Below are 26,303 nucleotides of genomic sequence, written 5' to 3'. Positions count from 1 at the left end.
CCCGGGGCGCGCGCGGCGGGCGGGGCGGGTGGGAGGCTGGGACAGACCCGAGCCCCGCGCTCCCCGCCCCCTTTGTCTCCGAGCGGCCGGCGCGCGGGGAGCCCCACGGCCTGAGGCTGCCTCCTCCCCCCTGAATCCGCTCCCGGTCGCTCGGGGCCTCCGGCAAGGCAGCCGGACGAACGGCCATGGGCGCACCCTCGCGCGGGGCGCACCCACTTCTGCTGCTGCTGCTGCTGCTGCTGCTCCCCGGTAAGCGCGGGGGAGGCCGCAGGACGGGCGCCCCGAGAGGCGACGCGGATTCCGAGCGGGGGAGCGGGGCGAGGAAGGGGGGTCGGCCCCGCGCGCACTCCCGCGGCCGGCGTTTAGCGGGGTGGGGACGCGCGGGGTGGGGACGCGCCCTTCCCGTGGGCCCTGCCTCCTTGGCCTCTGCCCGGAGCGCTGGCCCGGGAGTGGCGTCGGCCCCACTGTGTGCATCGTTGCACGTTGGGAGAGACTGAGGCCAGACAGGCAAAGACTGGAAGGCTCCCTGGGGGAGGGGGCAGTCGGTTCGGGTCGGGTTGGAGGAGGGGGTGATGGGGGGAAAGCTTGCGCGCCAGCCTCCCCTCCTGCCTTCTCTCCGCTCCGCCGCGAGCGCGCGCCCCGCCTCTGCCGGGTCACGGAGAAACGGCCCGGACCCGTCGCCAGAAGTCTCTGGCCTGGGAGGGCCGGTTGTAGGATGGGGCGAGGGTTTGAGGCCGGGGGTGGAGGGTGGGGGGTGGGGGCCGGGGGCGGGGGGAGACAGGCGATGTGGCCGTGCGCTCAGAGCCGCCTCGATGCTGAGGCCCCCACCGCTCAGGGCGCCTTGCACCCCTCCTCCCCCCGCCCAGCTCCTGTAGCCCCTCCTTCACTGCGGGGGGGAGGGACGGGAAGGGAGCAGGCACGGTCCCATTTCTAGACCTGGAGAAACTGGGACTTCACCAGGGGTTCCCCTCATCCCCCCTCTCCCCCCCAATTCTAAGTGCGAAGCAGCAGACACCTGACTCAAGATGCCTGGGGTGGCCCTGGCCGGTTTGGCTCAGTGGACAGAGCATCAGGCCGTGGACCAAAGGGTCCTGGTTCAATTCCGGTCAAGGGCGCTCTGGATGCATGCCAGAGGCAACCAATCCACTCTCACATCCATGTCTCTCTCTCTCTCTCCCCCCCCCCCCCCACACACCTCTAAAAATCAGTGGGAAAATATCCTGGGATGTAAAAGGGTCCCCAAAGGTTTCAGAGAGTTTAGGGTCTCTGATCAGGATGTGAAGGGGGAACCCTGGCTCACCCTCTAAGACCCACGCAGCCATGTAGGCGCCCACCTTCTATGGAAAGAGGGTTGGCGGCCAGACCCTGACAGGGTCCCGTGTGGGATGGAGGGGAGCCCCAGGCCTGGGCTGCAGCCTCCCCCTGGGAGACTGGGAGGCGGCATACCTGGCCCTGGGTGGCCCTGGGTGACCTCCATCCCGGAAGCCGCCAGGGGCTGTACCCCTGTGGACCGCGCACCTGCCCCATCGCAACAGCCAGGAGGAGGGGTGCACCTGGGCTCTGGCCATATGCCGGCACCGAGCTGAGCCCCTGCCGGGAGCCGGTTCCAGCATGTCGTAATTACAAGAGTTTCATCAAAAGGTTGATGGAACTTGGGGGGCTCAACAAGGCCTGAGCCACATATGTAGTCACCTGTTGGAATCGGCTGAAAGGCACTTCCCCCAAACCTGAATAGGACTGTCTGCTGCCAGACAGCTCAGGGCATCTCCATCTACATGTTATTGCCTCCTGTTGGCCAAACACCTGAACAGCTGTAGGCTATTCCCCAATCTGACGATGCTTCTGTAAACCCTACCCTTTGAAGTGTATTATCTACGCCTTAGGACAAATTGTGCTAATAAAAAGCAAGGGGTCCTGAGTCAAGGAGAGTCTTTAGCTCCTTTAGCTGAAGCTCCTCTGACCCCCAATGCCTTTCAAAATTATCTTTCGTCTCTGGACTCTTATTTATAAATCTACACACAGCCTTTCTCCAGATCTCTGAACCCTTCTTTTTTTTTTTTTTAATATATTTTATTGATTTTTTTACAGAGAGGAAGGAAGAGGGAGAGTTAGAAACATCGATGAGAGAGAAACATCGACCAGCTGCCTCCTGCACACCCCCTACTGGGGATGTGCCCGCAACCAAGGTACATGCCCTTGACCGGAATCGAACCCGGGACCCTTCAGTCCTCAGGCCGACGCTCTATCCACTGAGCCAAACCGGTTTCGGCTCGCTGAACCCTTCTTAATGCTGGGACAAGAACCCCGGCAAACCCCTCCCTTGTAACAACCCTACGACGGGGACACATGTACAGTCTTTGTTTTCACGGATAAAGCAACTGAGGTTCAGAGAGGTGAAGCCACTTGCCTAAGGTCACACAGCTCCCAGGGAGTTGGTCAGCACTTGCACCAGATCTATCCACACCCAGAACCCAGGCTTGCTCAAAAGTTCCAGAGTCCCCCCCAACCCCGGGGGTGCAGAGGAGGCTGTCCCGGGCAGGGCCCTTGGCGAGGGGATGTGGGTCTAATGGGGCTCCTTCCCTCAGGGGCCCGCGGCTCCGAGGCCGAGCACCGCCTGTTTGAGCGGCTGTTCCAGGACTACAATGAGATCATCCGGCCCGTGGCCAACGTGTCGGACGCCGTCATCATCCAGTTCGAGGTGTCCATGTCCCAGCTGGTGAAGGTGGTGAGTGTCGGGCAGAGCCGTGGCCGTGGGGTGTGGGGCTGTGGGGGAGGCCTTCGAGGGGCCGGGCTGTGGTCCTTCACGCACCCCCCCCTAATTCTACCTTTCCAGGACGAGGTCAACCAGATTATGGAGACCAACCTGTGGCTCAAGCAAGTAAGTGGCCAGGCCCTGCACTCTGCTGCCCCCTGGTGGTGACTGCTCTGCTGGCTTCCTTTCTGTAGACCCAGCCTGGGGCCCATTGAGGGGGGGCCTGGGGCCCATTGAGTGGGGGGCCGGGGCCCATTTAGGGGATGCCTGGGGCTCATTGAGTGGGGGGCCTGGGGCCCATTGAGTGGGGGCCTGGGGCTCATTGAGTGGGGGGCCTGGGGCCCGTTGAGTGGGGGGCCTGGGGCCCGTTGAGTGGGGGGCCTGGGGCTCGAGTGGGGGGTCTGGGGCTCATTGAGTGGGGGCCTGGGGTTCATTGAGTGGGGGGTCTGGGGCTCGTTGAGTGGGGTCCTGGGGCCCGTTGAATGGGGGGCCTGGGGCCTGTTGAGTGGGGGCCTGGGGCTCGTTAAGTGGGGGGTCTGGGGCTCATTGAGTGGGGGGCCTGGGCTCGTTGAATGGGGGGCCTGGGGCCTGTTGAGTGGGGGCCTGGGGCTCGTTGAGTGGGGGGTCTGGGGCTCATTGAGTGGGGGGCCTGGGGCCCGTTGAATGGGGGGCCTGGGGCCTGTTGAGTGGGGGCCTGGGGCTCGTTGAGTGGGGGGTCTGGGGCTCGTTGAGTGGGGAGCCTGGGGCTTATTGAGTGGGGGCCTGGGGCCCGTTGAGTGGGGGCCTGGGGCCCGTTGAGTGGGGGGTCTGGGGCCCATTGAGTGGGGGGCCTGGGGCTTATTGAGTGGGGGGCCTGGGGCTCGAGTGTGGGGTCTGGGGCCCATTGAGTGGGGGGCCTGGGGCTCATTGAGTGGGGGGCCTGGGGCTTATTGAGTGGGGGCCTGGGGCTCGAGTGGGGGGTCTGGGGTTCATTGAGTGGGGACCCTGGGGCCCATTGAGTGTGGGGCCTGGGGCTCGAGTGGTGGGTCTGGGGTTCATTGAGTGGGGGCCCTGGGGCCCGTTGAGTGTGGGGTCTGGGGCTCATTGAGTGGGGGGTCTGGGGCCCGTTGAGTGGGGGCCTGGGGCCCGTTGAGTGGGGGGCCTGGGGCCCGTTGAGTGGGGGGCCTGGGGCCCGTTGAGTGGGGGGCCTGGGGCTCGTTGAGTGGGGGCCTGGGGCTTATTGAGTGGGGGGCCTGGGCTCATTGAGTGGGGGGCCTGGGGCCCATTGAGTGGGGGGCCTGGGCTCATTGAGTGGGGGGCCTGGGCTCATTGAGTGGGGGTCCTGGGGCTCGTTGAGTGGGGGCCTGGGGTTCATTGAGTGGGGGGCCTGGGGCCCATTGAGTGGGGGGCCTGGGACCCGTTGAGTGGGGGCCTGGGGCTTGTTGAGTGGGGGGCCTGGGGCTCGTTGAGTGGAGGCCTGGCCCCCACCTCTAGGGTGGGCTGTGAGACCACCCCCTTCCCTTCCTCCTGCCAAAAAGTCCTCCTTAAGTCGGAGTCAGATGCTGGGGTCGCTGTTGTCAGGGTGGGGGCCCCCTGTTCAGATGGAGGCCAAAGACCTCGTCTCCCACGTGGCCTCCCCAGAGTGGCCCGTCCGAGACCTGGTCAGATAACTCTCTGGCCTGACCATGACCTTCCGCCCGCCCGGGCCGCGAGCCTCCGCCTGGAGCCTGGAAAGCCGGGAGGCCCAGTCCCACGAGGTGCCCCGTGGCACACGCTCCCTCAGGCCACACGCCCCTCTCCCCTCAGGGGCTCAGGAACGTTTCTTGGGCCCTGAGGTGCGGGGCGTGGGTCCTCTCCCAAAACCCGTCAGAGACCAGCCCCGCTCAGCCTGGGTGCTGTGTGTGATGGGCACCCTGTTTGGGAGACCTGGTGGGGAAGGACATCAACAGCATGAGGCCAGCCTGGCCGGTGTGGCTCCGCGGCTGAGCCTTGACCTAGGAACCAGGAGGTCAGGGTTCGATTCCCGGTCAGGGCACGTGCCTGGGTGGCGGGCTCGATCCCCAGTGTGGGGCGTGCAGGAGGCAGCCGATCCGTGATCCTCTCTCCTCATGGATGTGTCTCTCTCCCTCTCCCTTCCTCTCTGAAATAAATAAAAATCTATACTATGAAAAGGGTAATACGCAAATGGGTCATGATGCCTTCACAGTAACAACCGAACAGCAGGCAGCGTGGGGCGACCAGGCCGGCAGGGGAAGCAGTGAGGGGCAACCAGGCCAGCGGGGTGCGGGGGGCAGTTTGGGGAAACCAGGCAGGCAGGGGAAGCATTGAGGGGCGACCAGGCCAGCAGAGGGGGGCAGTGAGGGGCAACCAGGCCAGCAGAGGGGGGCAGTGAGGGGCAACCAGGCCAGCAGAGGGGGGGAGTGAGGGGTGACCAGGCCAATGGGGTGGGGGGGGTCAGTTGGGGGCAACCAGGCCAGCAGAGGGGGGCAGTGAGGGGCGACCAGGCCAGCAGAGGGGGGGAGTGAGGGGTGACCAGGCAAGCAGAGGGGGGCAGTGAGGGGCAACCAGGCCAATGGGGTGGGGGGGGTCAGTTGGGGGCAACCAGGCTGGCAAGGGGGGGGGACAATTAGGGGCGATCAGGCAGGCAGGCAGGTGAGCAGTTAGGAGCCAGCGGTCCCGGATTGTGAGAGGGTCCAGGCTGGGCAGAGGGGACCCCCTCCCCCACGTGCACGGATTTCAGGCACCAGGCCTCTAGCATATTAAAAAAAAAAAAAACAGCACACACGGACCAGACCTGTGCTCTCCCCACTATCACCCACACGTGGCATTGGGCCGTGTGGTCTGCGGCGTGGAGGCGGCTCCGTGACACGGGGCGGGGCGGGGAGTCGCCAGGGCGGGTGGCACCGGAGAAGTAAGCCACGCGGGCTCCTTGCTGCCTCCCCCCCCCCGCCCCCGTCCCCCCAGATCTGGAACGACTACAAGCTGAAGTGGGACCCCTCGGACTACGACGGGGCCGAGTTCCTGCGCGTCCCGGCTCAGAAGATCTGGAAGCCCGACATCGTGCTCTACAACAAGTAAGGGGGCGCCGTCCCCTCCAGGGCGCCGGCCGTCCCGACCTTTCCCCTTTCCCCTTTCCCCCCTTCCCCCTCCCCTTCCCCTTCCCCCACGGGCTCCGTCCACTGGCTCCTCCCACGGGGCGGGCGGGTACGGAGCACCTGCTGCAGACCAGCTGCTGGGGACAGCGGTGCCCTGAGCGGAATGCCCGCCTCCGGGACACGGCTGTGCCTCAGGGCAGACAGGCCGGGGCTGCAATAGCCAAACCTGCAACTGCAGGCTAGAGCGAGGGCAGGGACTGCGGATTAGAGCGAGGGCAGGGACTGCGGATTAGAGCGAGGGCAGGAAGGGAACTGCGGATTAGAGCGAGGGCAGGGACTGCGGATTAGAGCGAGGGCAGGAAGGGAACTGCGGATTAGAGCGAGGGCAGGAAGGGAACTGTGGATTAGAACGAGGGCAGGGAGAGAACTGTGGATTAGAGCGAGGGCAGGGAGGGAACTGTGGATTAGAGCGAGGGCAGAGAGGGAACTGTGGATTAGAGCGAGGGCAGGGAGGGAACTGCGGATTAGAGCGAGGGCAGGGAGAGAACTGTGGATTAGAGCAAGTGCAGGGACTGCGGATTAGAGTGAGGGCAGGAAGGGAACTGCAGATTAGAGCGAGGGCAGGAAGGGAACTGTGGATTAGAGCGAGGGCAGGAAATGAACTGCGGATTAGAGCGAGGGCAGGGAACTGCGGATTAGAGCGAGGGCAGGGACTGCGGATTAGAGCGAGGGCTGGAAGGGAACTGCGGATTAGAGCAAGTGCAGGGACTGCGGATTAGAGCGAGGGCAGGAAGGGAACTGCGGATTAGAGCAAGTGCAGGGACTGCGGATTAGAGCGAGGGCAGGAAGGGAACTGCGGATTAGAGCGAGGGCAGGAAGGGAACTGCGGATTAGAGCGAGGGTAGGAAGGGAACTGCGGATTAGAGCGAGGGCAGGCAGGGATCTGCGGATTAGAGCGAGGGCAGGCAGGGGACTGCGGATTAGAGCGAGGGCAGGCAGGGAACTGCGGATTAGAGCGAGGGCAGAGAGGGAACTGCGGATTAGAGCGAGGGCAGGGAGGGAACTGCGGATTAGAGCGAGGGCAGGAAGGGAACTGCGGATTAGAGCGAGGGCAGGAAGGGAACTGCGGATTAGAGCGAGGGCAGGAAGGGAACTGCGGATTAGAGCAAGTGCAGGGACTGCGGATTAGAGCGAGGGCAGGAAGGGAACTGCGGATTAGAGCGAGGGCAGGAAGGGAACTGCGGATTAGAGCGAGGGTAGGAAGGGAACTGCGGATTAGAGCGAGGGCAGGCAGGGAACTGCGGATTAGAGCGAGGGCAGGAAGGGAACTGCGGATTAGAGCGAGGGCAGGCAGGGATCTGCGGATTAGAGCGAGGGCAGGCAGGGGACTGCGGATTAGAGCGAGGGCAGGCAGGGAACTGCGGATTAGAGCGAGGGCAGAGAGGGAACTGCGGATTAGAGCGAGGGCAGGGAGGGAACTGCGGATTAGAGCGAGGGCAGGAAGGGAACTGCGGATTAGAGCGAGGGCAGGAAGGGAACTGCGGATTAGAGCGAGGGCAGGAAGGGAACTGCGGATTAGAGCAAGTGCAGGGACTGCGGATTAGAGCGAGGGCAGGAAGGGAACTGCGGATTAGAGCGAGGGCAGGAAGGGAACTGCGGATTAGAGCGAGGGTAGGAAGGGAACTGCGGATTAGAGCGAGGGCAGGCAGGGAACTGCGGATTAGAGCGAGGGCAGGAAGGGAACTGCGGATTAGAGCGAGGGCAGGCAGGGAACTGCGGATTAGAGCGAGGGCAGGAAGGGAACTGCGGATTAGAGCGAGGGCAGGCAGGGACTGCGGATTAGAGCGAGGGCAGGGAGGGAACTGTGGATTAGAGCGAGGGCAGGCAGGGACTGTGGATTAGAGCGAGGGCAGGGAGGGAACTGTGGATTAGAGCGAGGGAAGGGAGGGAACTGTGGATTAGAGCGAGGGCAGGGAATTGTGGATTAGAGCGAGGGCAGGGAGGGAACTGTGGATTAGAGCGAGGGCAGGGAGAGAACTGGATTAGAGCGAGGGCAGGGAATTGTGGATTAGAGCGAGGGCAGGGAGGGAACTGTGGATTAGAGCGAGGGCAGTGAGAGAACTGTGGATTAGAGCGAGGGCAGGAAATAAACTGCAGATTAGAGCGAGGGCAGGGAACTGCGGATTAGAGCGAGGGCAGGGACTGCGGATTAGAGCGAGGGCAGGAAGGGAACTGCGGATTAGAGCAAGTGCAGGGACTGCGGATTAGAGCGAGGGCAGGAAGGGAACTGCGGATTAGAGCGAGGGCAGGAAGGGAACTGCGGATTAGAGCGAGGGCAGGCAGGGGACTGCGGATTAGAGCGAGGGCAGGCAGGGACTGCGGATTAGAGCGAGGGCTGGCAGGGACTGTGGATTAGAGCGAGGGCAGGGAGGGAACTGCAGATTAGAGCGAGGGCAGGGAGGGAACTGTGGATTAGAGCGAGGGCAGGGAGGGAACTGCGGATTAGAGCGAGGGCAGGGAGGGAACTGGATTAGAGCGAGGACAGGGAGGGAACTGTGGATTAGAGCGAGGGCAGGCAGGGAACTCTGGATTAGAGCGAGGGCGGGCAGGGAACTTCGGATTAGAGCGAGGGCAGGGAGAGAACTGTGGATTAGAGCGATGGCAGGGAGGGAACTGTGGATTAGAGCGAGGGCAGGCAGGGAACTGTGGATTAGAGCGAGGGCAGGAAGGGAACTGCTTATTAGAGCGAGGGCAGGAAGGGAACTGTGGATTAGAGCGAGGGCAGGCAGGGAACTGCGGATTAGAGCGAGGGCAGGCAGGGAACTGTGGATTAGAGCGAGGGCAGGAAGGGAACTGCTTATTAGAGCGAGGGCAGGAAGGGAACTGTGGATTAGAGCGAGGGCAGGCAGGGAACTGCAGATTAGAGCGAGGGCAGGAAGGGAACTGTGGATTAGAGCGAGGGCAGGAAGGGAACTGCTTATTAGAGCGAGGGCAGGCAGGGACTGCGGATTAGAGCGAGGGCAGGAAGGGAACTGTGGATTAGAGCGAGGGCAGGAAGGGAACTGCTTATTAGAGCGAGGGCAGGCAGGGACTGCGGATTAGAGTGAGGGCAGGCAGGGAACTGTGGATTAGAGCGAGGGCAGGGAGGGAACTGTGGATTAGAGCGAGGGCAGGCAGGGAACTGCGGATTAGAGCGAGGGCGGGAAGGGAACTGCGGATTAGAGCGAGGGCGGGAAGGGAACTGTGGATTAGAGCGAGGGCAGGAAGGGAACTGCTTATTAGAGCGAGGGCAGGAAGGGGACTGTGGATTAGAGCGAGGGCAGGCATGGAACTGTGGATTAGAGCGAGGGCAGGAAGGGAACTGTGGATTAGAGCGAGGGAAGGGAGGGAACTGTGGATTAGAGCGAGGGCAGGGAGGGAACTGTGGATTAGAGCGAGGGAAGGGAGGGAACTGTGGATTAGAGCGAGGGCAGGGAGAGAACTGGATTAGAGCGAGGGCAAGGAATTGTGGATTAGAGCGAGGGCAGGGAGGGAACTGTGGATTAGAGCGAGGGCAGCGAGAGAACTGTGGATTAGAGCGAGGGCAGGAAATGAACTGCAGATTAGAGCGAGGGCAGGGAACTGCGGATTAGAGCGAGAGCAGGGACTGCGGATTAGAGCGAGGGCAGGAAGGGAACTGCGGATTAGAGCAAGTGCAGGGACTGCGGATTAGAGCGAGGGCAGGAAGGGAACTGTGGATTAGAGCGAGGGCAGGGAGAGAACTGGATTAGAGCGAGGGCAGGGAATTGTGGATTAGAGCGAGGGCAGGGAGGGAACTGTGGATTAGAGCGAGGGCAGCGAGAGAACTGTGGATTAGAGCGAGGGCAGGAAATGAACTGCAGATTAGAGCGAGGGCAGGGAACTGCGGATTAGAGCGAGAGCAGGGACTGCGGATTAGAGCGAGGGCAGGAAGGGAACTGCGGATTAGAGCAAGTGCAGGGACTGCGGATTAGAGCGAGGGCAGGAAGGGAACTGTGGATTAGAGCGAGGGCAGGGAGAGAACTGGATTAGAGCGAGGGCAGGGAATTGTGGATTAGAGCGAGGGCAGGGAGGGAACTGTGGATTAGAGCGAGGGCAGTGAGAGAACTGTGGATTAGAGCGAGGGCAGGAAATGAACTGCAGATTAGAGCGAGGGCAGGGAACTGCGGATTAGAGCGAGGGCAGGGACTGCGGATTAGAGCGAGGGCAGGAAGGGAACTGCGGATTAGAGCAAGTGCAGGGACTGCGGATTAGAGCGAGGGCAGGAAGGGAACTGCGGATTAGAGCGAGGGCAGGAAGGGAACTGCGGATTAGAGCGAGGGCAGGAAGGGAACTGCGGATTAGAGCGAGGGCAGGCAGGGGACTGCGGATTAGAGCGAGGGCAGGCAGGGACTGCGGATTAGAGCGAGGGCTGGCAGGGACTGCGGATTAGAGCGAGGGCAGGGAGGGAACTGCAGATTAGAGCGAGGGCAGGGAGGGAACTGTGGATTAGAGCGAGGGCAGGGAGGGAACTGCGGATTAGAGCGAGGGCAGGGAGGGAACTGGATTAGAGCGAGGGCAGGGAGGGAACTGTGGATTAGAGCGAGGGCGGGCAGGGAACTCTGGATTTGAGCGAGGGCGGGCAGGGAACTTCGGATTAGAGCGAGGGCAGGGAGAGAACTGTGGATTAGAGCGATGGCAGGGAGGGAACTGTGGATTAGAGCGAGGGCAGGCAGGGAACTGTGGATTACAGCGAGGGCAGGAAGGGAACTGCTTATTAGAGCGAGGGCAGGAAGGGAACTGTGGATTAGAGCGAGGGCAGGCAGGGAACTGCGGATTAGAGCGAGGGCAGGCAGGGAACTGTGGATTAGAGCGAGGGCAGGAAGGGAACTGCTTATTAGAGCGAGGGCAGGAAGGGAACTGTGGATTAGAGCGAGGGCAGGCAGGGAACTGCGGATTAGAGCGAGGGCAGGAAGGGAACTGTGGATTAGAGCGAGGGCAGGAAGGGAACTGCTTATTAGAGCGAGGGCAGGCAGGGACTGCGGATTAGAGCGAGGGCAGGAAGGGAACTGTGGATTAGAGCGAGGGCAGGAAGGGAACTGCTTATTAGAGCGAGGGCAGGCAGGGACTGCGGATTAGAGCGAGGGCAGGCAGGGAACTGTGGATTAGAGCGAGGGCAGGCAGGGAACTGCGGATTAGAGCGAGGGCGGGAAGGGAACTGCGGATTAGAGCGAGGGCGGGAAGGGAACTGTGGATTAGAGCGAGGGCAGGAAGGGAACTGCTTATTAGAGCGAGGGCAGGAAGGGGACTGTGGATTAGAGCGAGGGCAGGCAGGGAACTGTGGATTAGAGCGAGGGCAGGAAGGGAACTGCTTATTAGAGCGAGGGCAGGAAGGGAACTGTGGATTAGAGCGAGGGCAGGCAGGGAACTGCGGATTAGAGCGAGGGCAGGAAGGGAACTGTGGATTAGAGCGAGGGTAGGCAGGGAACTGCGGATTAGAGCGAGGGCAGGGAGGGAACTGCGGATTAGAGCGAGGGCGGGAAGGGAACTGCGGATTAGAGCGAGGGCGGGAAGGGAACTGCGGATTAGAGCGAGGGCAGGAAGGGAACTGTGGATTAGAGCGAGGGTAGGCAGGGAACTGCGGATTAGAGCGAGGGCAGGGAGGGAACTGCGGATTAGAGCGAGGGCAGGAAGGGAACTGCGGATTAGAGCTAGGGCGGGAAGGGAACTGTGGATTAGAGCGAGGGCAGGAAGGGAACTGCGGATTAGAGCGAGGGCAGGAAGGGGACTGTGGATTAGAGCGAGGGCGGGAAGGGAACTGTGGATTAGAGCGAGGGCAGGAAGGGGACTGCGGATTAGAGCGAGGGCAGGCAGGGAACTGGATTAGAGCGAGGGCAGGGAGGGAACTGGATTAGAGCGAGGGCGGGAAGGGAACTGTGGATTAGAGCGAGGGCAGGAAGGGAACTGCTTATTAGAGCGAGGGCAGGCAGGTACTGCGGATTAGAGCGAGGGTAGGAAGGGAACTGTGGATTAGAGCGAGGGCAGGGAGGGAACTTGATTAGAGCGAGGGCGTGAAGGGAACTGTGGATTAGAGCGAGGGCAGGCAGGGAACTGGATTAGAGCGAGGGCAGGAAGGGGACTGCGGATTAGAGCGAGGGCAGGCAGGGAACTGGATTAGAGCGAGGGCAGGGAGGGAACTGGATTAGAGCGAGGGCGGGAAGGGAACTGTGGATTAGAGCGAGGGCAGGAAGGGAACTGCTTATTAGAGCGAGGGCAGGCAGGGACTGCGGATTAGAGCGAGGGCAGGAAGGGGACTGCGGATTAGAGCGAGGGCAGGCAGGGGACTGCGGATTAGAGCGAGGGCAGGGAGAGAACTGCGGATTAGAGCGAGGGCAGGCAGGGAACTGGATTAGAGCGAGGGCAGGGAGAGAACTGCGGATTAGAGCGAGGGCAGGGAGGGAACTGTGGATTAGAGCGAGGGCAGGCAGGGAACTGGATTAGAGCGAGGGCAGGGAGAGAACTGCGGATTAGAGCGAGGGCAGGGAGGGAACAGCGGATTAGAGCGAGGGCAGGGACTGTGGATTAGAGCGAGGGCAGGCAGGGACCTGCGGATTAGAGCGAGGGCAGGGACTGCGGATTAGAGCGAGGGCAGGCAGGGAACTGCGGATTAGAGCGAGGGCAGGGACTGTGGATTAGAGCGAGGGCAGGCAGGGAACTGTGGATTAGAGCGAGGGCAGGCAGGGAACTGCGGATTAGAGCGAGGGCAGAAAGGAAACTGCGGATTAGAGCGAGGGCAGGCAGGGAACTGGATTAGAGCGAGGGCAGGCAGGGAACTGCATGGGGGGCACCTGCCACCACCGCCCCTCCTGGCACCGACCGTTCCTGCAGGTCAGGTCCCCGTGGCCCAGGAGGTGGGACCTCAGGAAGAAGGCACCCGCTCGCCTGATGAGCCAGCCCCGCTGCCTGACCCTCTCCCCGCGCACCCACCCGCGTCAGGGAGCCCCTGAGGTCCCTCCTCTGCCGTTCTTTGTTTGTTCATTTGCTTTTAATATATTTTTATTGATTTCAAAAGCAAGGGAGAGGGAGAGAGAGAGGAACATCCATGAGGAGGGAGAATCCTGGATCGGCTGCCTCCTGCACGTCCCCTCCTGGGGATCGAGCCCACAACTCCCGGCATGTGCCCTGACCGGGAATCGAACCCGGGACCCTGCAGTCCGCAGGCTGACGCTCTATCCACTGAGCCACACCGGTTTTGGCCACATATATATATATTTTTTTTTTAATGTATTTATTTATTTATTTATTTATTTATATTTTTAATATATTTTGTTGATTTTTTACAGAGAGGAAGGGAGAGGGATAGAGAGTTAGAAACATCGATGAGAGAAACATCCACCAGCTGCCTCCTGCACACCTCCTACTGGGGATGTGCCCGCAACCAAGGTACATGCCCTTGACCGGAATCAAACCCGGGACCCTTCAGTCCGCAGGCCGACGCTCTATCCACTGAGCCACACCAGTTTTGGCCATATATGTGTGTGTGTGTGTGTGTGTGTGTGTGTGTGTGTGTGTGTGTGTATATATATTTATTTATTTATTTATTTATTTATATTTTTAATATATTTTGTTGATTTTTTACAGAGAAGAAGGGAGAGGGATAGAGAGTTAGAAACATGGATGAGAGAGAAACATGGATCAGCTGCCTCCTGCACCCCCCCCCCCTACTGGGGATGTGCCCGCAACCAAGGTCCGTGCCCTCGACCGGAATCGAACCCGGGACCCTTCAGTCTGTAGGCCGACGCTCTATCCACTGAGCCACACCGGTTGTGGCCATATATATATATATTTAAAAAGCAACGGAAAACATACCCTCTGGTGAGGATTCAAAGAACACTAGAGCCGCCACGCTTTCTCCCACCCGTCCGCTCGCTCTCCCCATTGGAGCCCTCAGCTCCTGTGAAGGCCACAGCTCAGCGGCTCCCTGGCAGCCAGCCTGCCCCTCCTTTTTCTAATCGACGCCCCTGCTCAGCACGCTGGCCCAGAGCCCTCCTCCCCCACCCCCCCGCCCCCTCCCCGCTGTCCTCGCTGTCAGCCGCCTCCTGGCCCCGCTGTGACCCGACATCGTCCTTCATTTCCTGGTCATTCGTTCAGTCAGCAGATGCTTCCCCAGTGCCCCCGCTGTGGCTGGCGCTGAGCCCGGTCCCCGTCCCCGGCTGGGTCTTCACCCGCTCTGCCTCCCGGTGGCGGAGACTGGCTGCTGACCCTGCCGGTCAGCACACAGGCCCCTGGGGAACAGGATCCCTGGGGAACAGCGGAAACGTGCGTCAGCCACCGAGGCCGGCTCCTCTCCCACACCTGGCATGGAGCCCACGGGGTTAGGCGCCCCCTCACCTGGGGACCCCAGGCCTGGGGGGTCACGGCTCTGCCACCAGCTCCGCATGGGGCCCCGAGCAGCTCGATCCTGGTCCCTGGGATCCGGTTGCCTCTTCAGTAAAACGGGGGGGTCAGCCCGGCCGGCGTGGCTCCGTGGTTGGGCCTTGGTTGACCCGTAAGCCAGGAGGTCACGGTTGGATTCCCAGTCAGGGCACAGGCTCGGGTTTTGGGCTCGATCCCCAGTAGGGGGCGTGCAGGAGGCAGTCGATCAATGATTCTCATCATTGATGTTTCTCTCTCTCTCTCTCTCTCCCTTCCTCTCTGAAATCAATAAAAATATATACACGGAGTGGCCAGATGATGATGATCTCTGAACGCATAATAATCTGGCCACTCAGTGTATATCCTAGCAGGGGTCCTCAAACTTTTTAAACAGGGGGCCAGGTCACTGTCCCTCAGACCGTTGGAGGGCCGGACTATAGTTTAAAAAAAAAACTATGAACAAATTCCTATGCGCACTGCGGGCCCGGGACGAGTCAGCTGCTAAGCAGGACAGGCAGCGGCACCCGGCGGGCTGGATACATGTCCTCGGCGGGCCGCGTGTGGCCCACAGGCCGTAGTTTGAGGACCCCTGTTATATAATAAAAGGCTAATATGCACATTGTCCCCTCGACCAGGAGTTCAACCAGCAGGCAGGCCAGCCAACTGCCCATGTCCCCTCCCCCTGGCCAGGCTGGCCGGACCCCACCCATGCACGAATTCATGCACCGGGCCTCTAATATATATATATATACACACACACACACACATACTGAGTGGCCAGATTATTATGCGTTCAGAGATCATCATCATCTGGCCACTCCGTGTATATTTTTAAAAGTAGCCATAGACAGCCCTAGCCGGTTTGGCTCAGTGGACAGAGCGTCGGCCCACGGACTAAAGGGTCCCAGGTTCGATTCCGGTCCAGGGCACGTACCTCGGTGGCAGGCTTCATCCCCGGCCATGGTCGGGGGCGTGTGGGGGAGGCAACCCATCGATGTGTCTCTCTCACATCGAGGTGTCTCTCTCTCTGTCGCTCCCCCTCCCTTCCACTCTCTCTGAAAATCAGTGGAAAAACATCCTCGGATGAGGATTAACACACAAGTAGCCGTAGACCATAGACGAGGGGGGAATGGCTGTGTAAGTATTTACAGACCCGGCTGGCGTGGCTCGGAGCGTCCACGTACGAACCTGCCTCTGGGCCGGCGACGTTCACCCTATTTCTCTCCTTCAAGGGAAAAGGGCACTTGGGGAGTCTCAGTGCAACAGGTGCGGTGGGAGGAGCCAGCGACCTCCTCGAGGCGTAATGAGGTGTCCGATGGTGTGTGTGGTGCGAGGAGCCAGCGACCTCCTCGAGGCGTGATGAGGGTGTCCGATGGTGTGTGTGGTGCGAGGAGCCAGCGACCTCCTCGAGGCGTGATGAGGTGTCAGATGGTGTGTGTGGTGCGATGAGCCAGCGACCTCCTCGAGGCGTGATGAGGTGTCAGATGGTGTGTGTGGTGCGATGAGCCAGCGACCTCCTCAAGGCGTGATGAGGGTGTCCGATGGTGTGTGTGGTGCGATGAGCCAGCGACCTCCTCGAGGCGTGATGAAGGTGTCCGATGGTGTGTGTGGTGCGATGAGCCAGCGACCTCCTTGAGGCGTGATGAAGGTGTCCGATGGTGTGTGTGGTGCGATGAGCCAGCGACCTCCTCGAGGCGTGATGAGGTGTCAGATGGTGTGTGTGGTGCGATGAGCCAGCGACCTCCTCGAGGCGTGATGAGGGTGTCCGATGGTGTGTGTGGTGGGAGGAGCCAGCGACCTCCTCGAGGCGTGATGAGGGTGTCCGATGGTGTGTGTGGTGCGATGAGCCAGCGACCTCCTCGAGGCGTGATAAGGTGTCTGATGGTGTGTGTGGTGCGATGAGCCAGCGACCTCCTCGAGGCGTGATGAGGTGTCTGATGGTGTGTGCGTGGCAGGGCGGGGGGAGGAGGGAAGAGGGTCCTGGGCCCCAGTGTCCCCCTCGCTAAGTGGGCGGACACCCCGACACCCAGCTCACGCTCCACGGCCCGCGCGTGCCGTGACCCCGGGCCCCGCCCCTGTCTCCGCAGCGCCGTGGGGGACTTCCAAGTGGACGACAAGACCAAAGCGCTGCTCAAGTACACGGGCGAGGTGACCTGGATCCCCCCGGCCATCTTCAAGAGCTCCTGCAAGATCGACGTCACCTACTTCCCCTTCGACTACCAGAACTGCACCATGAAGTTCGGCTCCTGGTCCTACGACAAGGCCAAGATCGACCTGGTGCTCGTCGGCACCTCCATGAACCTCAAGGACTACTGGGAGAGCGGCGAGTGGGCCATCGTCCGCGCCCCGGGCTACAAGCACGACATCAAGTACAACTGCTGCGAGGAGATCTACCCCGACATCACCTACTCGCTGTACATCCGGCGCCTGCCCCTCTTCTACACCATCAACCTCATCATCCCTTGTCTGCTCATCTCCTTCCTCACCGTGCTGGTCTTCTACCTGCCGTCCGACTGCGGCGAGAAGGTGACGCTCTGCATCTCCGTGCTGCTCTCCCTCACCGTCTTCCTGCTGGTCATCACCGAGACCATCCCGTCCACCTCGCTGGTCATCCCGCTCATCGGCGAGTACCTGCTCTTCACCATGATCTTCGTCACGCTGTCCATCGTCATCACGGTCTTCGTGCTCAACGTGCACTACCGGACGCCCACCACGCACACCATGCCCGCCTGGGTGAAGACCGTGTTCCTGCACGTGCTGCCCCGGGTCATGTTCATGGCCAGGCCGGCGGCGGCGGCGGCGGGCGGCGAGGGCGGCGGCGGCATCCCGGGGCCGAGGCCTGCCGAGAGCGCTGCCGAGCGAGCCAACCTCAACTGCTTCCGCCGTGTGGGGTCCCAGGACGGGAAGGAAGGCGGCCCCTGCCCGGAGGGGCTGTGCGGTGCCCACCACCGCCACCGCCACCGCACGGTGAAGGTCTCCAACTTCACCGCCAACCTCACGCGGAGCTCCAGCGCCGAATCCGTCGACGCCGTGCTCTCGCTGTCGGCTCTGTCGCCGGAAATCAAGGAGGCCATCCAGAGCGTCAAGTACATCGCAGAAAACATGAAGGCGCAGAATGAAGCCAAAGAGGTAAGGGCGTGTTGGGGCATCGTAGTGCGGCGCTCGGTTCGTTCGCTCGACAGACGTACCCTGAGTGGCCAGAGGAGGATGATCCGTGATTCTCTCTCATCGTTGATGTTTCTCCCGCTCTCTCCCTCTCCCTTCCTCTCTGAAACCCATCTACCTAATAAAAGAGGAACATGCTAATCGACCGTACCTTCGCGACACCCACCAGCCAATCAGGAGTGAGTATGCAAATCAATCCAACAAAGATGGCGGGTTCATTTGCATACGCAGGCGCCGAGTGGCTGGAGGCCTCTGGGCAGCGTGGGAAGGTGGAAAGGTGGCTCCGGGCCAGAGCGAAGGCGGTGCCAGCAGTCAGGGGAAGGAAGGCCCATTCTTGCACGAATCTTCGTGCATCGGGCCTCTAGTAAAAAATATATATATATATGTGTATATATATATATTTAATATATTTTATTGATTTTTTACAGAGAGGAAGGGAGAAGGATAGAGAGTTATAAACATCGATGAGAGAGAAACATCGATCAGCTGCCTCCTGCACACCCCACTGGGGATGTGCCCGCAACCAAGGTCCATGCCCTTGACTGGAATTGAACCCGGGACCCTTCAGTCCGCAGGCCGATGCTCTATCCACTGAGCCACACCAGTCAGGACTATATATATATATATTTTTAAATATATTTTATTGATTTTTTTAAGAGAAGAAGGGAGAGGGAGAGAGAGTTAGAAACATCGATGAGAGAGAAACATCGATCAGCTGCCTCCTGCACGTCCCCTACTGGGGATGTGCCCGCAACCAAGGTACATGCCCTTGACCGGAATCGAACCTGGGACCCTTGAGTCTGCCGGCCGACGCTCTATCCACTGAACCACACCAGTTAGGGTTAGGGTTAGTAAAAATATATTAAAAAATAATAATAATAGAAGAGAAAGGTCACATATCTTACCCAGACTCTCAGGACCGGAAAGGAGCGGAGCTGGGATCGTAGCTGAAGGCTGCCTCCACGCCTCTGCCTCCCGCCCCCGCCCCCCGGCCCGAGGGGCTGAGCCAGCAGAGCGGGAGGGAGTCCCAGGGTCCGTTTGGTCCTGGGAGCACATACAAACCCAACGCTTCGGCCCTCAAATCAAGTCCCCGGTGGCGAATGCGGCGTCCCTCCGGCCTTGCCCAGGACTCCTCGGTGTCACCGGCAGGACACCGTTCCTTGCAGCTCGCCGCGGTGAAATAAATCCCGTCTCCCAGCCCCGTTGCGGGCCCGTAATGAGATTACCGCATCCAGGCGGCCTCTTCGTTAATCAAATTAGTTGATTCATGGATTCTCTCTTCTTCCAATTCGATTATGGTTTCCTTGCGTTCGGAGTCGTCTGGGTGCTTAACGGACGTACAACCCCCGCGCCCCTCCTCGTTCCAGCCTCCGCGGAAGCCATATCGTATACAAGGCTTCTGTCTTCCATCTTTTTAAAAAAATATTTTATTGATTTTTTACAGAGAGGAAGGGAGAGGGAGAGTTAGAGACATTGATGAGGGAGAAACATCGATCAGCTGCCTCCTGCACACCCCCTCCTGGGGATGTGCCCACAACCCAGGTCCATGCCCTTGACCGGGATCGAACCCGGGACCCTTCAGTCTGCAGGCCGACGCTCTATCCACTGAGCCACACCGGTCAGGGCCGTCTTCCGTCTTTTTTACTTGATTCTCAGGCGGTTGTTTTTGATTGCCGGCCTGTTCTGTGACCGCACAGGATTGAAGAAGGTGGTATTTGGTTATTTGGGTATTGCTGGGGGGTGGCGGGCGAGGGAGAGAAAGAGGGATGAGGGACTGGCCCTGACAGTCTGATCTCATTATTGGATGTTCAAAGGAAATGACATCTAAATCTGGGCAAGAACTAGTCCTGAGAGAAAAGGGAGATGATGCTGGGTTGTTATTTGCTATTCTGACAGAGGCTCGGATTCTTCCACGGAGGCTGAAGTCCATGAACTGGCTTTACCAACTATAAACTGGAATTCAACTTAGAAGAAATAGGTTACGGCCCGGCCGGTGTGGCTCAGGGGTTGAGCGTCCACCTAAGAACCAGGAGGTCACGGTTCGATTCCCGGTCAGGGCACAGGCCCGGGTTGCGGGCTCAACCCGCCTCCCCCCCCCCCCCCCGCCCAGTAGGGGGCGTGCAGGAGGCAGCCGATCTATGATTCTCTCTCTTCATGGATGTTTCTCTTCCGTCTTCCTTTCTCTCTGAAATCAATTTTAAAAAATGTGTGTGTGTGTTTTTTTTTTTTTTAAAGGAAGAAAGAATAGGTTATGTGCACATTGAGAAACTTCTCATCTAAGGAAGATTTCACATGACAAATGTTTTTTTTTTTTTAATATATTTTATTGATATTTTACAGAGAAGAAGGGAGAGGGATAGAGAGTTAGAAACATCGATGAGAGAGAAACATCCATCAGCTGCCTCCTGCACACGCCCTCCTGGGGATGTGCCCACAACCAAGGTCCATGCCCTTGACCGGGATCGAACCCGGGACCCTTCAGTCCGCAGGCCGACGCTCTATCCACTGAGCCAAACCGGTTTCGGCAATGACAAATGTTTTGTACGACTTTTCTGGGGCCTAAAGAGAAGCCTGAGAATGGTACACTTCCTCAGACTGCCGATCAAGGATTCTCTCTCGTCATTGAGTTTCTCTCTCTCTCCCGCTCTCCCTTACTCTGGTAGAAAAGGTTCCTGCCTGCTGGTCAAACTCCTGGTCGAGGGGACAATGTGCATATTAGCCTTTTATTTTATAGGATAGACACGGAGTGGCCAGGTTATTATGTGTTCAGAGATCATCATCATATGGCCATTCCGTGTGTCTATCACAGCCGTGGGCAAACTACGGCCCGCGGGCCGGATCCGGCCCGTTCGGCTGTTCTATCCGGCCCGTGGAGCCGAAAGAGCGGAGGGTTCTCTTGCTCTCCTCTCCGCTCCTTTACTTTGAATTTATATTAGTTCACACAAACACTCCATCCATGCTTTTGTTCCAGCCCTCCGGTCCAGTTTAAGAGCCCACGGTGGCCCTCGAGTCAAAAAGTTTGCCCACCCCTGGTCTATCATGTGCTCAGGACTGAAAATGTATTCACGCCGTCTTCTCCTGCGGGCTGTTTTTTTTTTTTTTTTTCCCCTCTTTCGATGATTACTGTTCCCTTTTTTTTTCCCCCCCCAGATTCAAGACGACTGGAAGTACGTGGCCATGGTGATCGACCGCATTTTCCTGTGGGTGTTCATTCTGGTGTGCATCCTGGGGACCGCCGGGCTGTTCCTGCAGCCCTTGATGGCCAGGGACGACCCCTGAGCGCCGACCTGTGCACCTGCCTGAGGTGTACTGGGTGCGGGGGGAGGGCGGAGGCGGGGGGGGGCGGGAGTTGGGGAAGAAGCTCTTTTTTTTTTATTGTGATAAAACACACTGAACGTACAATTTACCATCGTAACCTTTTTCATTCAGAGCTCAGTGGCATCCAAGAGTCACATTGCTGTGCAATTGCCATCCCTCTCGATCCCCATAACGCTTCCCATCCTGTGAGACTGGCACCACGTACCCATTACACAGTGACTCCCTGTTCGCCCTCCCCCAGCCCCTGCCAACCGCCATTCTGCTTTCTTCTCTTTTTTTAAAAAAAATATCGTTTATTGATGTTTACAGACAGGAAGGGAGAGGGATAGAGAGTTAGAAACATCGATGAGAGAGAAACATCCATCCACTGCCTCCTACACGCCCCCGACTGGGGATGTGCCCACAACCAAGGTCCATGCCCTTGACCGGAATCGAACCCGGGACCCTTCCGTCCGCAGGCCGACGTTCTATCCACGGAGCCACACCGGTCAGGGCATCATGGACTTCTCTGAGCTCAACACGCCCTCCTGTTTTTTTGTTGTTGTTTTTCTGTTGTTACATTTCAGTTCTCTATCTGTTCTGGATGCCAATCCCTTATTAGATGTGTGATTTGCTGAAGTTTTCTCCCATTTCCCCGGGTTGCCTTTTCCCTCTGTCGACCGTGTCTTTGGATGAACAAGATGGTTAAATGCTCATGAAGTCCAACTTGTCCGTTTTTTCTTTTTTCTTTTTCCTTAACCTGTGTCTTTTGTGTCATCGCCAAGCAGTCACCACCAAATCCAGGGTCACAGAGCGTGTGTCCTGTTTCCGTCGAAGAGTTTTGTCGCGTTAGACCAGCCGTGGGCAAACTACGGCCCTCGGGCCGGATCCGGCTGTTCTATCCGGTTCTCTTGCTCTCCCCTCCGCTCCTTTACTTTGAATTTATATTAGTTCACACAAACACTCCATCCATGCTTTTGTTCCGGCCCTCCGGTCCAGTTTAAGAACCCATTGTGGCCCTCGAGTCAAAAAGTTTGCCCACCTCTGCGTTAGACGCTCTCTTACTAGTCACACGCTTTGTAGAAGGAAGCCGCTGACTGCCTTTGCTTTGGGCATTTCAACGTGTGCGTATTATGCGGTCGTCTTGACTTTGGTCGAAAAAGGTCCATGTCTCGCCCTAGCCGGTGTGGCTCAGTGGATAGAGCGTTGGCCTGCGGACTGAAGGGTCCCGGGTTCGATTCCGGTCAAGGGCATGTACCTTGGTTGCGGGCACATCCCCAGTAGGAGGTGTGCAGGAGGCAGCTGATGGATGTTTCTCTCTCATCGATGTTTCTAACTCTCTCCCCCTCTCCCTTCCTCTCTGTAAAAAAATCAATAAAATACATTTTAAAAGAAAAAGGAAGAGAACAGTTTTCATAAGAAGAGAGCATCGCATTCTACAGTGCTGGGTCGGAACCCGTGGTCACAGGGACCCATTCTACCTCCTCGCTAGTCATCACCACCTCTTTCCTGAGCGAAAATCAAACCGACGAGCAGGAGGTCGAAGGGAGGATTTCTCTAAAATTCATTTCTATGTAGAAATTGTAAGTAACAGCCCTGGCCGGTGTGGCTCAGTGGCTAGGGCAGGGGTGGGCAAACTTTTTGACTCGAGGACCACCATGGGTTCTTGAACTGGACCGGAGGGCCGGAACAAAAGCATGGATGGAGTGTTTGTGTGAACTAATATAAATTCAAAGTAAAGGAGCGGAGGGGAGAGCAAGAGAACCCTCTGCTCTTTCGGCTCCGCGGGCCGGATAGAAGAGCCGAACGGGCCGGATCCGGCCCGCGGGCCGTAGTTTGCTTACGGCTGGGCTAGAGTGTCGGCCTGCAGACTGAAGGGTCCCGGGTTCGATTCTGGTCAAGGGCATGTACCTTGGTTGCGGGCTCCATCTCCAGTAGGGGGCGTGCAGGAGGCAGCTGATCAATGTTCCTCTCTCATCGATGTTTCTAACTCTCTCTCCCTCTCCCTTCCTCTCTGTAAAAAAATCAATAAAATATATACTTTTTAAATTAGTAACAGAAGAGGGATCGGGGACGTGTACACGCTAAGATAGCCAGCAGGCCGTTCAAATGAGCCGAACCAGACTGCCCCTCGTTAAATGCCACGGGACTCCGGCCGGCGATAAAACACACAAAAATCAGACGGGTCCCCTCTGCCTTCCCAGGCGCATGGACTTGAACTCCGGCGGGTTACGTCCCGTGAGCAAATAAGGCGCTGGTTCTCTCGGGAGCTAAGCGCTCTGGATTGAGGGGGAGGGTTCTATCGGGCGTTCTTCCAGGTCACGCTGAATCGGGGACCTTCGGAGGTGACCCCTAACGTGCTTACCTGTGATACATCCTTTGAGGCTGCACAAAGTCATCGTCGGCTGAGACTAGGTCCATCCCAGGGTCCTGGAAACTCTCAGATTCTAATTGGAATGAGAGGGAGAGAGAACGGAAACAGGAGGTGGATCTAAACCAGGGGTGGGCAAACTTTTTGACTCGAGGGCCACAGTGGGTTCTTAAACTGGACGGGAGGGCCGGAACAAAAGCATGGATGGAGTGTTTGTGTGAACTAATATAAATTCAAAGTAAAGGAGCGGAGGGGAGAGCAAGAGAACCCTCCTCTCTTTCGGCTCCGCGGGCCGTATAGAACAGCCGAACGGGCCGGATCCGGCCCGCGGGCCGTAGTTTGCCCACGGCTGATCTAAAATGTACGATGTGCTCAGACCGAATCAGACTGCTGCCTTTCATTTCGGAAGATGGTTTTCTCGCAGAACAACTCAGGAGTACCCACCGACGTTTTTTTTTGTTTTTTTGTTTTTTTTTAATGGGATTTGCTTCATTGCCACGGACGCATCTAAGGTCAAGGATAAAGAGATGAGGCCCAGGGGTTGAGCGTGGACCTAGGAACCAGGAGGTCAGGGTTCGATTCCCGGTCAAGGGCACATGCCTGGGTTGCGGGTTCGATCCCCAGTAGGGGGGTGTGCAGGAGGCAGCCGGTCCATGAGTCTCTCTCAGCATGGATGTTACTATCTCTCCCTCTCCCTTCCTCTCTCTGAAATCAATAAAAACATATTAAAAAAAAAAGATCGAGAGATGCTGCTACAATTTCTATAGAAGATGGTTCTACTAGTGATGGAACACGTGGCCAAGGGGACTGAAATGAATAGGAGTTGTCTTGTATGATTTCACATGGAAGGTAAGCTATAAAAATCCTACAGAATAAAAGCCTAATATGCTACGTGTCCGGTCGTCCGTTCAACCAATCAAAGCGTAATATGTTAATGAGATGCGAAGGCCGCTCAACCGCTCGCTATGACGTGCACTGACCACCAGGGGGCAGACAGTCGACTGGTCCACCAGTCGCTATGATGTGCACTGACCACCAGGGGGCAGACGCTCCAAACGGTAGGTTATCTTGCTGCTGGGGTCCAGCAGATCAGGACTGAGCAAGATGGGCCGGACATGCCCTGGAGCCCTCCCGCGGTCCCTCCCCGGCTGGCCAACCTCCCGCGTCTCTCCCCGGCCCCTGATCGTGCACCGATGGGGTTCCTCGGCCTGGCCTGCACCCTCTCGCAATCCAGGCTGAGGGATCCCCCCCCCCGCCTCCCTGAATGCACGAATTTCATGCACCAGGCCTCTAGGGACGTAACAATTATTCAGTGTAAGCATCTAAAGAATAAAGTAAGCCTTCAAGGAGGCCCCAACTCCCATTTTTCATTTTTAAAAAAATCTTGGTTGCCCTGACCGGTTTGGCTCAGTGAATGTAGCGTCAGCCTGCGGACTGAAGGGTCCCGGGTTCGATTCCGGTCAAGGGCATGTACCTGGGTTGCGGGCACATCCCCAGTGGGAGGTGTGCAGGAGGCAGCTGATGGATGTTTCTCTCTCATCGATGTTTCTAACTCTCTATCCCTCTCTCTTCCTCTCTGTAAAAAATAAAATATAAAAATAAAAATAAAAAAATCTTGGTTATAGAAACTGCGTCGTATTCCATCGCTGTCATACCGAGTAGCCAGCTTATTTAGTACTAGAGTCGCGGTGCACGAAATTCGTGCACGGGTAGGGTCCCTAGGCCTGGTGGGCGACCAGGGGCCCCCACTGGCACCCGCCTTGACTGGCCTTGCGCCCACGGGCTGGGAGCAGCTCCCGCACTGAGCATCTGCCCCCTGTGGTCAGTGAGCATCATAGCAACCGGTCGTTCCACCGGTCGGTCAATGTGCGTATTAGGCTTTTTTTTTTTTTTTAATATATTTTATTGATTTTTTACAGAGAGGAAGGGAGAGGGAGAGAGAGTTAGAAACATCGATGAGAGAGAAACATCCATCAGCTGCCTCCTGCACACCTCCCACTGGGGATGTGCCTGCAACCAAGGTACCTGCCCTTGACCGGAATCGAACCCGGGACCCTTCAGTCCGCAGGCCGACGCTCTATCCACGGAGCCACCGGTGAGGGCCCAGGCGCCTTTTTAACTTACTCTTCACCGTGGCCTGGCAGGCCGCACCCCACTTCCCAGAGCGTCACAGGCCCAGAGGGGCCGGGGATCCATCCAGCTGCCACCGAGGCTCCTGCCCTCGACCGGAATCGAACCCGGGACCCTTCAGTCCGCAGGCCGACGCTCTATCCATTGAGCCACACCGGTTTCGGCTGCATATTAGGCTTTTATTATGTAGGATAGTTGTGTGATGCCGCGCTGACGACGAGCTGCTGGCGCAGTAGACACGGGACAGAAAGAATTAAAGACGTGCACCTTTACCAAACGCAGAAGCAGTTCTGAAGTCCGTCTTCGAAAACAACAGGGATTTCCCAGCGCATCACAACAGGGACCTCACTGTCAATGACAGACTATTACGAGTTTCAAACTGTTATCAGCCAGGATACAAACATCATATTTTTAAAATATATATATTTTAATTGATCTCAGAGAGGTAGGGAGAGGGAGAGAGAGAGAGAAACATCCATGATGAGAGAGAATCATTGATTGGCTGCCTCCTGCACACCCCACACTGGGGATCGAGCCTGCAACCAGGGCCTGTGCCCTTGACCAGAATCGAACCCGGGGCCCTTCAGTCCTCAGGCCAACGCTCTAGCCACTGAGCCAAACCAGCTAGGGCCAAACATCACATTTTTGCTAGGACAGGTCAGATAACATTGTGCTGCTATTTTGAGGAGATCAAGAGTTATTCAGTCAGTGACTGCGTTAGTCATGCAGATATATTTTTCTAAAGGGCGGATCTATTACGCTAAACGGACGCTAGCAACTGTTCATCTGTTCGAGCTTGCGGGACATTTTATTTATTTATTTTTATTTATTTTTTAAATATATTTTATTGGTTTTTTACAGAGAGGAAGGGAGAGGGAGAGAGAGTTAGAAACATCGATGAGAGAGAAACATCCATCAGCTGCCTCCTGCACACCTCCCACTGGGGATGTGCCCGCCACCAAGGTCCATGCCCTTGACCGGAATCGAACCTGGGACCCTTCAGTCCGCAGGCCGACGCTCTATCCACTGAGCCACACCGGCCAGGGCTTGCGGGACATTTTAAACACAGCAGGCATTGTCATCATTCTCCGGGTGCCATCAG

General features: G+C 58.1%; 1 protein-coding gene across 1 annotated transcript; it reads left to right on the top strand.

Annotated features, from left to right (window-relative positions):
* CHRNA3 (cholinergic receptor nicotinic alpha 3 subunit) lies at positions 1–20,690 on the top strand. The gene is made up of 6 exons (XM_080651678.1): positions 1–249; positions 2,586–2,725; positions 2,834–2,878; positions 5,696–5,805; positions 16,326–17,367; positions 20,554–20,690. The coding sequence occupies exons 1-6, from the start codon at positions 186–188 to the stop codon at positions 20,680–20,682; spliced, it is 1,530 nt and encodes a 509-aa protein (XP_080507804.1). The 5' UTR covers positions 1–185; the 3' UTR covers positions 20,683–20,690.
* Positions 20,691–26,303: the final 5,613 nt, after the last annotated feature.

This window comes from Plecotus auritus (genome assembly GCF_963455305.1).
Source record: "Plecotus auritus genome assembly, chromosome: 15".
In the NCBI taxonomy this organism is placed as follows: Eukaryota; Metazoa; Chordata; class Mammalia; order Chiroptera; family Vespertilionidae; genus Plecotus; species Plecotus auritus.
The sequence above is the reverse complement of the archived record's forward strand: the minus strand, read 5'-3'. Positions and strand labels throughout refer to the sequence as shown.

Bases quoted from the DNA above. Each gene is read 5' to 3' on its own strand.
- CHRNA3 (XM_080651678.1), top strand. From the start codon at position 186: ATGGGCGCACCCTCGCGCGGGGCGCACCCACTTCTGCTGCTGCTGCTG. The intron at 2,726-2,833 runs GTGAGTGTCGGG...CTACCTTTCCAG, and splicing joins TGTCCCAGCTGGTGAAGGTG to GACGAGGTCAACCAGATTAT. The intron at 5,806-16,325 runs GTAAGGGGGCGC...CTGTCTCCGCAG, and splicing joins GACATCGTGCTCTACAACAA to CGCCGTGGGGGACTTCCAAG.